At 46.0% G+C, this 15526-nt stretch overlaps 2 protein-coding genes across 8 annotated transcripts in view; one reads left to right on the plus strand and one right to left on the minus strand.

Annotated features, from left to right (window-relative positions):
• Positions 1–9695, plus strand: part of LOC142952837 (protein NLRC3-like) — a 77090-nt gene extending 67395 nt beyond the window's left edge. For all 6 annotated transcript variants that reach the window (XM_076094814.1, XM_076094816.1, XM_076094819.1 and 3 more), the window contains 5 exons: positions 55–1855; positions 2548–2721; positions 3274–3447; positions 3708–3898; positions 4038–9695. In XM_076094814.1, coding sequence (XP_075950929.1) covers positions 55–1855; positions 2548–2721; positions 3274–3447; positions 3708–3898; positions 4038–4579 — 2882 coding nt within the window. In that variant the 3' untranslated portion in view covers positions 4580–9695. The remainder of the gene's footprint in view (positions 1–54; positions 1856–2547; positions 2722–3273; positions 3448–3707; positions 3899–4037) is intronic.
• Positions 9624–15283, minus strand: LOC142952840 (bifunctional epoxide hydrolase 2-like). Of its 2 annotated transcripts, none has more exons than XM_076094825.1 (18): positions 15178–15283; positions 14620–14698; positions 14383–14545; positions 13562–13752; positions 13362–13484; positions 13195–13266; positions 12845–12940; positions 12620–12698; positions 12428–12462; positions 12112–12138; positions 11907–11992; positions 11708–11819; positions 11110–11184; positions 10984–11026; positions 10781–10883; positions 10409–10478; positions 10199–10279; positions 9624–10109 (listed from the first exon to the last, which is right to left on the minus strand). In XM_076094825.1, the coding sequence occupies exons 1-18, from the start codon at positions 15279–15281 to the stop codon at positions 9963–9965; spliced, it is 1686 nt and encodes a 561-aa protein (XP_075950940.1). In that variant the 5' UTR covers positions 15282–15283; the 3' UTR covers positions 9624–9962. The 2 variants fall into 2 exon arrangements, 1 of the variants encoding a protein (XP_075950940.1); XR_012954728.1 differs by having other exon boundaries at positions 10055–10109; positions 10774–10883.
• Between the last annotated feature and the right edge of the window lie 243 nt (positions 15284–15526).

The raw sequence follows: 15526 nt of genomic DNA on the forward strand, positions 1-15526 counted from the left end.
ATGTTGAAATCTATTCTTTGACTCATTGATCTTCTTTGTTGTGTGTTCATTCAGGACTTCTTGCTGCAGTTTGTCAGCGTGAACTCAAATCTAACCTGAAGAAGAAGTTCCAGTGTGTGTTTGAGGGTATCGCTAAAGCAGGAAACCCAACCCTTCTGAATGAGATCTACACAGAGCTCTACATCACAGAGGGAGGGACTGCAGAGGTCAATGATCAACATGAGGTCAGACACATTGAAACAGCATCCAGGAAACCACACAGACCAGAAACAACCATCAGACAAGAAGACCTCTTTAAAGCCTCACCTGGAAGAGAGGAACCAATCAGAACAGTGATGACAAAGGGAGTGGCTGGCATTGGGAAAACAGTCTTAACACAGAAGTTCACTCTGGACTGGGCTGAAGGCAAAGAAAACCAGGACATACAGTTCACATTTCCATTCACTTTCAGAGAGCTGAATGTGCTGAAAGAGAAACGGTTCAGCTTGGTGGAACTTGTTCATCACTTCTTCAGTGAAACCAAAGAAGCAGGAATCTGCAGGTTTGAAGAGTTCCTGGTTCTGTTCATCTTTGACGGTCTGGATGAGTGTCGACTTCCTCTGGACTTCCACCACAATGAGATCCTGACTGATGTTACAGAGTCCACCTCAGTGGATGTGCTGCTGACAAACCTCTTCAGGGGGAAACTGCTTCCCTCTGCTCGCCTCTGGATAACCACACGACCTGCAGCAGCCAATCAGATCCCTCCTGAGTGTGTTGGCATGGTGACAGAGGTCAGAGGGTTCACTGACCCACAGAAGGAGGAGTACTTCAGGAAGAGATTCAGAGATGAGGAGCAGGCCAGCAGGATCATCTCCCACATCAAGACCTCACGAAGCCTCCACATCATGTGCCACATCCCAGTCTTCTGCTGGATCACTGCTACAGTTCTGGAGGACGTGTTGAAGACCAGAGAGGGAGGAGAACTGCCCAAGACCCTGACTGAGATGTACATCCACTTCCTGGTGGTTCAGTCCAAACTGAAGAAGGTCAAGTATGATGGAGGAGCTGCGACGGATCCACACTGGAGTAAAAAGAGAAGGAAGATGACTGAGTCTCTGGGAAAACTGGCATTTGATCAGCTGCAGAAAGGCAACCTGATCTTCTATGAATCCGACCTGACAGAGTGTGGCATCGATATCAGAGCAGCCTCAGTGTACTCAGGAGTGTTCACACAGGTCTTTAGAGAGGAGAGAGGACTGTACCAGGACAAGGTCTTCTGCTTCGTCCATCTGAGTGTTCAGGAGTTTCTGGCTGCTCTTCATGTCCATCTGACCTTCATCAACTCTGGAGTCAATCTGCTGTCAGAAGAACAAACAACCTCCTGGTGGTCTAAAGTCTTCAGAGACAAACCTGAACTAACACATCTCTACCAGAGTGCTGTGGACAAGGCCTTACAGAGTCCAAATGGACACCTGGACTTGTTCCTCCGCTTCCTCCTGGGTCTTTCACTGGAGACCAATCAGACTCTCCTACGAGGTCTGCTGACACAGACAGGAAGTAGCTCACAGACCAATCACAGAACAGTCCAGTATATTAAGAAGAAGATCAGTGAGAATGTGTCTCCAGAGAAAAGCATCAATCTGTTCCACTGTCTGAATGAACTGAATGCTGGTTCTCTAGTGGAGGATATCCAGCAGTCCCTGAGTTCAGGACGCCTCTCAGATGAACTGTCTCCTGCTCAGTGTTCAGCTCTGGGCTTCATCTTACTGTCATCAGGAAAAGATCTGGACGTGTTTGACCTGAAGAAATACTCTGCTTCAGAGGAGGCTCTTCTGAGGCTGCTGCCAGTGGTCAAAGTCTCCAACAAAGCTCTGTAAGTAGCTTTAATAATCAATAAAGACTATATTTCAACAGGAGAGACTATTTTTTATTTATTTTTATTTTATTTTATTTTATTATATTATATTTATCCCGTTAAGGTGGAATATTGTCTCTGCATTTAACCCATCCCTGTATATAGGGAGCTATGGCTGCCAATGATAGGTGCCAGGGGAGCCGTTAGGGGTTCAGTGTCTTGCTCAGGACACGTCCCAGCCAAGGACCGAACCGTCGACCTTGCAGTCGAAGACAATATAGGATAAGCATAAGGATGTTTATTGTCATTGTAAAACATACAACGAAATTAAGTTGGCGACTCATCAGTCAGTAGCAACAGGTAAAAAATGTATAAAAACATTAAGACAAGACGATTTAAAACAAGACATTAAATAAATATATACAAGATAAAATAAGATAAAGCACAGGCATCAATGGCTTCAAAGTGAAAAATGTGCTTAGTTAAAGTGACGTGTTATTGACTATATGACTATATTTGTTTCAGCGCAGCACTGTCCGGTGTGAGCTGGGTAGAGTGGTGGGTGGAGGGTGATGGACGAAACCGCTCTGGGGAAGAAGCTGTTCCTCAGCCTGTTAGTCCGGGTTTTGATGGTCCTGTCTCTCCTTCCTGATGGTAGTGGAACAAACAGAGAGTGATAACGTATTACTTGTTTTCTGTTGCTTCTTCAGACTGAGTAGCTGCAACCTCTCAGAGAGAAGCTGTGACGCTCTGTCCTCAGTTCTCAGCTCCCAGTCCTCTAGTCTGAGAGACCTGGACCTGAGTAACAACAACCTGCAGGATTCAGGAGTGAAGCTGCTGTCTGCTGTTCTGGAGAGTCCACACTGTGAACTGAAGACTCTGAGGTCAGATCATCTTACGCTTTGTCTCAAATGATTTGAGACATCTCTCTTAACTTTAGAGGGTAACTTGGACCTTTGTCCTTGTGTCTAAGTGACTAATGGGGACAAGTTGGTCCAGTATTGAGGGAGGACACTGCAGACGGCAGCCGCTAAACGGTCTGCAATGTAATTGCTCGGGGCAACTCCTCAACGTCAACGTACGTCCACGAAAAGAGCTTGTTGTTGCCACAGACAGGCTCAGATTGTTATTATAAGTAACTGACATATTCAGCGACACTTTCTGTACTCCAACACAACTAAATCTGACTAAAACGGTGTCCAATGGCACTCCTCTCTCCAACTTTGGCAACAAGTCACATGAAACATTAAATGGAATGAGAAAGGTAAGAACAACGTTTTACTTCTTTGCGTTCTCTCTCAATACTTGACCAAGTTCAGGAACTGCTGTCCCTGTTAGTCACTCAAGACACTATAACATGGAAAAAAATAGGAATCAGGTTGAAAAATGCAGCTGCTTAGCAAACATTTTAACATAGATGTCATTATTTCCTTCAGTCTGAGACACTGCAACCTCTCAGAGAGAAGCTGTGAAGCTCTGTCCTCAGTTCTCTGCTCCCAGTCCTCTAGTCTGAGAGACCTGGACCTGAGTAACAACGACCTGCAGGATTCAGGAGTGAAGCTGCTGTCTGCTGGACTGGAGAGTCCACACTGTGAACTGGAGACTCTCAGGTCAGGATTAATTCACCCATTCAACTGTTATATTACTATCATATTATATGACTATTTCAAATCAGATTGACATAAGATGATAAACTGCAGACCTGCGTAGGAATGTGTCAAAGGACCTTTAACTAAACGTTAGCTTCTAGACTCAGAATTACCTTCCAGCAGGATGTTCCAGGTTCATCCTAAACTTGTATCTGAACTAAAGATGTACCAGAACGTACCGCCACATGTTCACAGAGGGTTCTTCTGTATGTGGTTTGCAGGCTGTCAGGCTGTCTGGTCACAGAGGAAGGCTGTGTTTCTCTGGACTCAGCTCTGAGATCCAACCCCTCCCATCTGAGAGAGCTGGACCTGAGCTACAATGGTCCAGGACTGAGGCTGCTGTCTGACCTCCATACTCCCATCAGGGTGGAGCCTGCTGGAGACCGATGGTTGAGACCAGGTCTGAGGAAATGTAAGTGTTTATTTAGATTGATCCATGAAAACAAAGCATCTTCAAACTGTGACATCACTCATTCACATCTCTGATGTCATCATCAAACAGATGATAGATGAATAACTGCAGCTGTATTGTGTCTTGTTCTCTCCGTCAGATTCCTGTGAACTCACACTCGACACAAACACAGTACACAGAGAACTCAAACTGTCTGACAACAACAGGAAGGTGACATATGTGAAGGAGGATCAGTCATATCCTGATCATCCAGACAGGTTTGATGTCTATCATCAGCTGCTGTGTAGAACTGGTCTGACTGGTCGCTGTTACTGGGAGGTCGAGTGGAGAGAAGGAGTTTCTATATCAGTGAGTTACAGAGGAATCAGCAGGAGAGGAGGCAGTGATGACTGTAGGTTTGGAGGGAATGATCAGTCCTGGAGTCTGTGGTGCGCTAATTATGGTTACTGTGTCCTTCACAATCAGACAACAACACCCATCACCTCCTCCTCCTCCTCCTCCTACTCCTCCTCCTTTGGTAGAGTAGCAGTGTATGTGGACTGTCCTGCTGGCTCTCTGTCCTTCTACAGAGTCTCCTCAGACACACTGATCCACCTCCACACCTTCAACACCACATTCACTGAATCTCTTTATCCTGGCTTTGGGTTCTTCTTCAGTTCTGGTTCCTCGGTGTCTCTGTAGGTCTGTGGGTGTCTGAACCATCATAACATGCGGTGAAATGTTAATAATCTAACAAAGATGAGTTGATAAGTCTGCTCACACTAATAATGCTCATGATCAGTTTCTTCCTGAGCTCTTTGTGACATTAAAGAACATAAATATGAAGATCAGAAGCAGTTCAGTGCTGCATCATCTTCTGTTGAAGGAGTTCTTCATGAACTTTGACCTCTGAAATGCGCATGTCTGCCAGTTTCTTCATCATCACATAGAAAAAATAAAAAAAACTCGGTTGTGCAGATGTCCTGATTTACTTGTACAAATGTTAGACTTTTACTTTGAAAAATCTATTGTTACAGTAAAAAATATTCTTTTTTGTAGCGTTGTAATCAGACTTGTCTTGAACACATGCATCAGTTATAGTTTACAATTATTGAGAAAATACTTTTTATTACACTTAAAATATTAAGAAATGTACCTGTTTCTCTGTAGAAATGTATGATTTTTACTTTGAAATATCTCTTAATTCAGTAAAATGTCGTACAGTAAAAATGTCTGATTTTCTGTATGGGTGGAGTCGGAGATGTGTTAAACACATATACATCAGTCATTGTCTGGAATTATGGAGAAAATGCTTTTTTTTTTATCTGTACAAATGTATGACTTTTACTTTGAAACATCTCTTAATTGGTACTGTAAAAATGTCTGATTTTCAGTGCGGGTGGAGTCAACAATGCCCTGATTACATATACATCAGTCATTGTCTGGAATTATTGAGAAAATACTTTTTATAGCACTTCAAATATTTAGTTATTAGATATTTCTCAGTACAAATGCAGGACTTTTAATTAATACATTTTATTTATTTATATAGCGCTTTAAAAGGCACTCAAAGACACTTTACATGGTAAAAACAGAAACAATAAAAGCATTTATAATAAGAACAAAATCTACGACATAACAGTAAGAAAGAAAAATAAACACGAATAGAAAGAAAGAAAACATACATGACTGACTTTAGAGGTTAAAAGCAGATTTGAATAGGTGAGTTTTAAGTGCAGTTTTGAAGGTGGCGAGTGACGAAGAATGTCTGAGGTGTTGGGGCAGGGAGTTCCAGAGGGAGGGGGCAGCAACGGAGAAGGCCCTGTCCCCCCAGGTCCGATGCTTGGACAGAGTAGGGGGGGTAAGGAGGTTGATGTCGGCGGATCTGAGGTTGCGGTTGGGAGTGTGACGGTGCAGGAGGTCTGAAAGGTATGAAGGGGCGAGGTTGTGGAGGGCTTTGTAAGTGATGAGGAGGATCTTGAACTGGATTCTTTGCTGTATGGGGAGCCAGTGGAGGTTTTGAAGGACTGGGGTGATGTGGTCTCTGGTGCGGGAGTGGGAGAGCAGACGGGCAGCTGAGTTCTGGATGTATTGTAGTTTATTGATGATTTTGGTGGGTGAGCCATACAGGATTTGTTGGTGTTGAGTTTGAGGAAGTTTGCTTGCATCCAGGTTTTTATATCTGTGAGGCAGTTGGTGGAGTGGATGGTGGGGGTCAGGGGTGTTTGTAGGATTCAAAGAAAGGGGGGGCTTAGCCCCAAGGGGAACGGTATGTTTGCGCGCACAGTGCGCGGCAATTTTTTTTGGGGCCCATTTGGGGCCACGGATATCCATTGTTTCAGACAGTTCATAGATTGGTTCAATCAGAAAGAGTGTGATTTTGCTCTGTAGTTTTGCTTGCATTCATTATATGATAACACAAGAGACAGAATTTCAGGGTCATAGTGAAATTTGACAACACAAATATGAACTTTTCTCAAATAAAGAGAGAAATAATTTTCATGCTTGTAAAGGAAAGACGGATAAACTAGCTTTCATATCCGCGTCACTCCCAAATCCTAATTCTTAAAGGGACCGCACACAATGGATGGAGAATGGACCAGACAGCGTCAACTTTTGAGTTGTTTACTTGTTTTATTATGACCAGGATTGTAATTTGAAGGGGGAGAAAACATACAAACCAGAACGTACGCACATATGTAGCATGTTAGAGTTATAAATAACTTGTCCATGTGAGAAACAATAGTTTAATTTAATGACATCACAAAAATAAAAATAAAGTTGTTTTTTTTTAAAGCCAATAATGCCAAATTATTTGGGGGGGGGGGGGCTGAAGAACATTTTAGGGGGGCTTCAGCCCCCCTAAAATAGGCCTAAAGACGCCCCTGGTGGGGGTGATGGATTTGGTGGAGATGTAGAGCTGGGTGTTGTCAGCATAGCAGTGGAACTGGAGACCATGGTGGCATATGATGTCGCCAAGGGGGAGCAGGTAGAGGATGAAGAGGAGGGGACCGAGTCCTGAACCTTGGGGGACACCTTGAGAGACTGGGGCTGTGTCAGACTTGAATTTGTTGATGCTGATGAACTGTTCATGGTCGGAGAGGTATGATTTAAACCAGGAGAGGGCTGTGCCAGTGATGTGAAGGGAGGACTCGAGAAGGGAAAGGAGGATGGAGTGGTTGATGGTGTCGAAGGCTGCGCTGAGGTCGAGCAGTATCAGGATGTTGAGGGAGTGTTCATCAGAGGAGAGGAGGAGGTCGTTGGTGACTTTGATGAGGGCAGTTTCTGTGCTGTGATGAGATCTGAATCCACATTGAAATGGTTCATGCAGTTGGTTTGAGTCCAGGTGGGTTTTCAGTTGATGGGCAACAGTGCATTCCAGTATTTTAGACAGAAAAGGGAGATTGGAGATGGGTCTGTAATTGTTGTGAATGTCGGGGTCAAGGCCAGGTTTTTTGAGGATGGGTGTGACTGAGACGAGTTTGAGGTCGGGAGGGATGGAGCCAGTAGACAGGGAGGAGTTGATGACAGAGAGGAGGTGCGGGCGGAGGGCCGGGAGACAGGCCATAACTAAAGTGGAAGGGATAGGGTCGAGGTCACAGGTCGGAGTCTTCATGCCAGAGACTGATTTATTGAGATCCGAGGGGGAGATGAGAGAGAATCGGGAGAGTGACTGGTCAGTTAGTGGAGGATTTGCAGATACAGGGTTGGACGAAGCGGGGCTGGAAGTGGCCAGTTGGTTGTAGATGGTGTCAATTTTAGCTTTGTAGAACGTCAGGAAGGAGTTGCATTTCTCTGCTGTGGAGGAGTGGGAGAGATTGGCCATAGGTTTGAGGAGTTTGTGTATTGTGGAGAAGAGGACCTTGGGGTTGGCGGAACCAGAGTGGATGATGCCAGAGTAGTAGGTGGAGCGAGCAGAGTTTAGAGCCAGTTTGTATTGCTGTATGTGTTCCTTGTAAGCCAGGGTGTGAACTGTGAGGCCGGTTTTTTTGGAGAGTCGCTCTAGTCTGCGTTTCGCGGATTTCATGAGGCGGAGTTCAGGGGTGAACCAGGGAGCAGTGTGAGTGAAAGAGACAGTTCTGGTTTTGAGAGGGGCAAGCTGATCAAGGCAGGAGGATCGTGTGTTATTGTAGAGGTTGACCAGGTCTGAGGGGGAGGGGCTAAGGGAGGGGGTGAGTGTGGAGAATTTTTCAGTGAGACAGGCTGACAGGGATGAGGGGCAGACAGACTTGATATTACGGAGAGTGATGGTGCGCGTGAGTTTGGGTTCTGGGATGGGGATGTCGATCTCCATGATGATGGCTAGATGGTCGGAGATGGTGAGGTCATAGCCGGAGAGGTGGTTGATGGTGATTTCAGTGGAGCAGACCAGGTCCAGGATGTGACCGCGGTTGTGGGTGGGGAAGTCGATGTGTTGAGTGAAGTTGAAGCATTTAAGCAGGTCCAGAAATTCTGTGGCAGTTTTACAGTCTGAGGAGTCGATGTGGATGTTGAAATCACCGAGCAACAGGATGGAAGGTGAGACGGAGCAGAGCTGGGTGAGGAATTCAGATAGGTCGGAGAGGAAGGCAGGGTTGGGTTTGGGGGGGCGGTAGATAATTGCAATGACCAGGGGTTTAGGACCAGAGAGTTTGAATGTGAGCTGTTCAAATGAGGGTGGACTTTCGATGTTAGTCAGGCTGGTTTTGATGTGTTGGCGGTGAAGAGCGGCAATTCCTCCACCGCGGCCATCAGGGCGTGGTTTATCCAGGTAATGATATCCAGTTGGGGTGGTTTGATTGAGTGCGTAGTAATCCAGATGTTTTTACCAAGTTTCAGTGAGACAGAGGATATCAAGTTTGTTGTCAGTGATGAATTCATTGATGATTGGGCTTTTGTTGCTTAGTAACCGAGTGTTGAACAGAGCAAGCTTCATGGAGTGTTTTGTGATTGGTTGTGAGGTTTTGGGGAGGGTTCTGAGGTTGGCTGCATTCACGTGATGTTTGGTATGATGACGTAATGAGGGAGTGGTTGTCAGCCGGTGCTGAGTCCACAGAGACGGGATGGAATTGACAGAGGTGGGGTTGTAGATGATGAACTTGTGCTGGGAGCCGATATGAACATCACTGGGTGGGATGTAGCAGAGGTTGTTTTTGTTTATGGCTTTGTGAATGCGGTGTGAACGGGGCAGCCTGTCACAAGAGTCTGAATGGGGAGAGCTGCAGCTGAAGGGGTTGATAGGGAAGGCCAGGAGGGGGAGCAGTCACGGGAAACTGTGCTCTGAGGTGGCAGCATAGAAGAAGAAGGGGCGTGTGTGTGTGGAAAGTAAATAGTCAGTCATGTGGACAAGAGTGTGTAATATTGTCTAATATTACAGACATTTCATCTAAATGTCTACTTTGACTTTTTAATATATTTTTTCCACGATTGTTAAGCATGAAGTCATAACATTTTGAAATATTAAAGTCATTTTTTAGAGTAAAGTTCATAATATTTACATGAACATTTAAGTCTCAAGAAAAACTCTATAATATAAAATATGTTGTCAAACATTTTTACTTTTTCCTCAAAATATTTAGACTCTGTCCGTGTGCTGCATATTTAATCAACGTGTTTTTAACCAAAGATAAATGCTACATAATGCTAAGCTAATAAACAGAAGCTACAGCTCACCATCAAACGCTTCATGACGTCGTTGTTTCAGTAGAAGTTCACACAAACCTTCATCTTTGTTTGCAGACCGATGGAATGTCTCCAGAATCAAACAAAGAGTTTAACAGAGTTTTATTGTCACAGTTGTCAAATCTCCACTTTACAAATAAAGTGATCTTGGAGCCGTGTTCTGTGTTTCTCTCATTTAGTTTGTCAGAATCCACCATGTGAGTCCTTCTGGTCCGTGTCTCGTGTGTTCATGTCGTCTCCTCCACATCTAAACATCTGAAGTTCATATCTGACTTATTGATGATTCTTTCCTTTAAAGATCACATGAATGGTTCATTTGTCTGATCGACAGTCTAAAGCAGCTCAACGTAGCATTCACAATGATTTATGTTCTTTCTAATATGTTTATGACTTCATATCATCATGGTGTCTGGCTCCGCCCCCCTCACAGTGTGGGGGCCACGATGAGGCCTCCGGCCTCCTTCAGGGCTCCTTTGAGCCATGAGATCAGGATGCTGTTGGTCTCCTCCGGCCTCTCCATCTGAGTCCAGTGTCCACACTCCTCCAGGTGGGCTCTGCTCAGGTTCAGCATCTGCAGTCATTTACAATAATCCATATTTAATATAATCTACCATCACAACGGTGGGATTAGTAGTTCTTTGGGGGGTTTGTTTTGCTCACCTTGTCCTCCATTCCTTTGGAGAAGGCCGGCAGCAGCACCTGGTCTTTACCGGCCGTCACCATCAGAGTCGGCATCAGCAGCTGACACACACACACACACACACACATGTATTTATATGTACATGTATTCATATATGTATTGCCTGTGTGTGTGTGTGTGTGTGTGTGTGTGTGTGTGTGTGTGTGTGTGTGTGTGTGTGTGAGACGAACCTTCTCAGCGGGACGAGAACACGTCCACCTCCAGTTGGCCTCCATGTTCCGGTACCAGTTCAACGGCCTCCTGTGGAGCAGAGCAGCAGAAGGACTCGCTGTGAAGACACGTGAAGGTCTCTGCACCACAACTCTCACACCGAGTCCCTTTGTGGGACAACATGTCCACGACAACTCTCACACCGAGTCCCTTTGTGGGACAACATGTCCACGACGTCGATCACAGCTTTAACTGCTCTCAGTGATTCACTTTACATGAGTCATGAGTCATGAGTCAGCAGATAAACACAGTTCATGGTTCATTATAACGTGTTCGGTTCTTATTGTGTTCAGATGTGTGAGGGTTGACTTTAGGTGACAGTGACCTCTGACCTGAAGCCTCGCTCTCCGTACTGGCTGATGTAGAACTGCAGGTCGGCCTCCGTCAGCATGCAGCTGCGCTTTATCTGCTGCGGGAGACCCACGAACAGACCCCCTACACACACACACACACACACACACACACACACACACAGTCAGGACTCTGTGTGTTATACGTATATATATATATAAACATATATGTGTTCATGCTTCACCTCGAGCACAGACTCCTCTGGTGCTGACAGCCGGACGCTTCTCCTGAGAGACAAACGTGTTTATTGTCGTGTTTCATATCTTTAGTGATCACGTGACTCGTGTTCCTCGTGTGTGAGTCTCCTCACCGCTTCAGCGCTGCTGGAGAAGAAGATGTTGAACGTTCTCTCCAAGTCTTCCTCCAGCTCGGCCTCTGCTACGCCCTGACACACACACACACACACACACACACACACACACACACACACACACACACACACACACACACACACACACACACACACACACACACACATACACACACACACACACACACACACACACACACACACACACACACACACACACACACACACACACACACACATACACACACACACACACACACACACACACACACACACACACGCACACACACACACACACGTTTTAAACTCCTTCATATACAAGTCCTGTACAATGAATACCTCTGAGGTGTAGTGCAGTAGAAGTACACGCTGTACACAGACTCACAGGTGTTTGGAAGTACAATGAATACCTCTGAGGTGTAGTGCAGTAGAAGTACACGCTGTACACAGACTCACAGGTGTTTGGAAGTACAATGAATACCTCTGAGGTGTAGTGCAGTAGAAGTACACGCTGTACACAGACTCACAGGTGTTTGGAAGTACAATGAATACCTCTGAGGTGTAGTGCAGTAGAAGTACACGCTGTACACAGACTCACAGGTGTTTGGAAGTACAGCTGGTAATCAAAGACGGGAACATTCTTGAGTTTGTCAGCAGGACTCACTGACGGGTCCACAGAGAACAGAGGAGTGTTCAGAGACGCTGCAGCCCTGCACACACAACAACCAGCACGTTGTACTACTATATACACATATATATACACACATATATATATATATAAAGTACTGTGTGTGTACCTGACTCTCTCAGGGAAGTACTGAGCCATGCTCCACACCAGGGCGCCGCCCCAGTCGTGACCCACCAGGGTGACCTGAGGGATCGCCTGCAGAGACACGACATGGAGTACAAGTACAAGTACAAGTACCAGCATCAGGTAGTACTTCTGTTTATGGACCAATCACAACTTTATACTTCATATTCATCAGTGAGTCACTTACTCACCATTCTGTCCAGAAATGTGATTAAATCCTGAAGAAAACATTCAAATTATTACAACATCACTGGATGAGTACAACGACATGTATTTATATATATATATATGTATATTTATGTGTATATTTATTAAATGTATGTCTTTATACTTCATGATGAACATGAAGCTGCATTGGTGTCACAATAACAAGTGCGTCTATGAAGCGATATCGATCTTTATGAAGCTGAAGAAGGTTTATTATACTTCATAACGTTTCATCCTGACTCCTCATGTGTGTGTCTTTGAATACTTGTGTACTTGTACTTCATGAAGTGTGTGTCGTACCTTACAGAGCTGCTCCTGAGAATATTCTTCTACGTCTGTCGGAGGAGAAACACACAAACGTCTTCACGTCAGAGTTCACTGGTTCACTGTTAAACTCTCTACTTGAGCTTCACTCTGAATCTGTTTCACTGAGATGGAACATTGTGAATCAACTGAAGGAGCTCTGAAGGAGCTCTGTGATTGGACGATCACCTGGGGGCGCTGTGGAGCCTCCGTAGCCCTTCATGTCCAGAGCCAGCACCCTGAACCCGGCTGCTGCCAGGGCCGGGATCTAGAGAGAGGGGGGGAGGAGAGAGAGAGAGGAGAGAGAGAGAGGTGGGGGGGGAGGGAGGAGAGAGGGAGGGAGGAGGTGATGGTCACTGTGACTCAGGGAGCATCATCGTTGTGCTCGCTGGGTGTCAGCAGGACGCTTGTTACCTGGTACCTCCAGGAGTACCAGCTCTCAGGGAAGCCGTGACACAGAACCACTGGAGGACCTGAACCCATCTCCACGTAATGAGTCCTCACACCAGGCTGACACACACACACACACACACACACACACACACACACACACACACACACACACACACACACAGAGGAATTATTCAGAGTAATGTCACAGGAACACATAATACATAATGACTCCACACATCTGAACCGTGTCACATTCTGCCGCTGCCTCTATGAAGCATTAACTGTAGAGGGCAGTGTGCATGCTGCCTCCTCCTACATGTGTGTGTAGCACACTACACAGTGCGCTCCATAGTGTGCTAGGACTGTGTTACCCTGATGGAGACGTATCCATGCGACACGTCATCAGGGCTGCAGGATGGTGGAGGACTCTCTGCTCCCACAGCCTGAAACACACACACACACACACACACACATGGGAGGACTTATGTCATCCAAGCGATGACTTCCATCCACGTTGCAGAAGAGCTCCGGTCCACACCTGAACTCCAGTGAAGCTGGCCAGTTTGTTCAGAGCGTCCTCCAGGTTCTCCACCAAGATGGCCTTCATCCCGGCTCCCTCTGCGGCCGCCACACCTTCCTCATCCGCATCCAGCCACAGAGCCTGAAATGACACCCACAGGGTGACGGTGCTGAGCGCTCACACTCACGTCTAAACGCCGCCGCTGTGCCGGGGTCTACCTGCTGTGATGTCACTCCCAGGTGCTGCAGAGCAGAGCGGAACGAGGCGGGCTCTGGGACCCTGTGACCTGAGCGGCAGGACTGGAGGACCAGGTCAAAGTGGGCCCCCAGCTGAGAGAGGAGGCGGGCCGGACCGCCTCCAGCGGCGACGTCATCTAGCCAGTGATTGGCCAGGACGGCTGTCAGTAACCCTGATGGGATGGAAGGAAGTTTACCAGCCTGAAGCCACCGGCCTCTCTTCTTCATGTGCTACGGAGCAGCGTGAGGGACAAGAATAAGAACACACACGCTTCTGCACTTTCAGAATAAAGACTAGAATAAACTTGACGTTTAAGATTAAAGTTGAACTTTTGAGAATAAATCAAACTACTGACACAAGTACTGAACGTTGGACTTTACTTGTGCATGTGTGTGTTTGTTTCCTCCTCAGACTGAATAAAGGAAGTGGACGTAGCCGTCGCCATTTTGGCTTTTGGCAGCCAGTGAACAGGAAGTGACCATATTTGGACTGAGGAGCAGTGACACCGAGGTAGAGACCTGTCAATCACCGTGTAGCCCCGCCCTAAAGCATCCCCTGCTTTATGGTCTGTGTGACTCTAAATGGACCAAAATGTACTAAATGAACATCATGCTGTATTGAAGAAGACTTGAAACTAGAGATTGAGACCATAAACTCATGTTTACAATGTTTACTGAGGTAATAAATCAAGAGAGAAGTAGAGTCATTTTCTCATAGACTTCTATACAACCAGAGGAGTCGCCCCCTGGTGGACACTAGAGAGAATGCAGGTGTGAACAGATCTACTGATGCACGTTTGTACCACTGTGACGCAGACTGGCAGCTGTCTTCAGCACGGCTGGTTGGACGTCCATCATGGCCTCTCTGAGCTCCTCCAGCAGGCGTCTCGCTGACCAATCAGACGGCAGAGTCACACCTTTGACCCCGGCCTCCTTCACGCACTCCGCCTCCAAGGCCGGGATCATCTGCACACAGGTTTCAAGGATGAAGGAGGCGGTAAAATACTCCGTGAATGTCAAAGACTCGTGACGTCACCCACCTGAGAAAGGGTGAGCTGGCCTCTCTCCGCCCGGCTCATGGCTCCGTCCTTCAGGGACGCCACTCCGGACAGGAAACCGCTGCAAAGCACAGAGACACGCCCACCGACATGAATACGTCTGCATCAGGAGGCTCAGTGGAGACATGAATTCAACTGGAAGTATTAAATACGTCTCAGCGGGTCAGAACATTATTGGATCATTTTCAATCAGCAGACGGAGCTGATTCATTAATCACTGAAGACTAACGAGTGTTCAGAATGAACTGAACATCTCTGCAGTGACTGTGAGCTCATCAGGAGTTACATCATAAACACTGGAACACGTCATTAACCTTTGCACAGTGAACCCGCGCTCACTAAACATGTTCCCGACGTGTTCAGACTAGTAACACACTGAAACACACGCACTCATTTTAATACAGATGTATAGAAACATCTGACACAGCGACGGGATGTCCTGCTGTGACACATAATTAGAATGCAGTTTATAAGAGAAATAAAAAGCTTAAATCTTTGTGTTGTTACAGTGAGTTGTTGCGTAACAGTCTCTCTTCTCACCCTGGCAGCTTGTGCAACTCCTCCAGCTTCTGTAGAACTGCACGAGGCCTGCAGGAGACCACCACTCCCCAGAAGTTGAACAAGACGGCTTTCTTCTCCGACATCTCCGCCACGTCTCTGGACCTGTGATATATAAATCTGTGATATATCAGTCTGTGATATATAAATCTGTGATATATAAATCTGTGATATATAAGTCTGTGATATATAAATCTGTGATATATAAACCTGTGATATATAAACCTGTGATATATAAACCTGTGATATATAAATCTGTGATATATAAATCTGTGATATATAAACCTGTGATATATAAATCTGTGATATATAAATCTGTGATATATAAATC

Source organism: Anarhichas minor, unplaced genomic scaffold (genome assembly GCF_050575085.1).
Source record: "Anarhichas minor isolate MPS153535 unplaced genomic scaffold, ASM5057508v1 ptg000018l, whole genome shotgun sequence".
Taxonomy (NCBI): domain Eukaryota; kingdom Metazoa; phylum Chordata; class Actinopteri; order Perciformes; family Anarhichadidae; genus Anarhichas; species Anarhichas minor.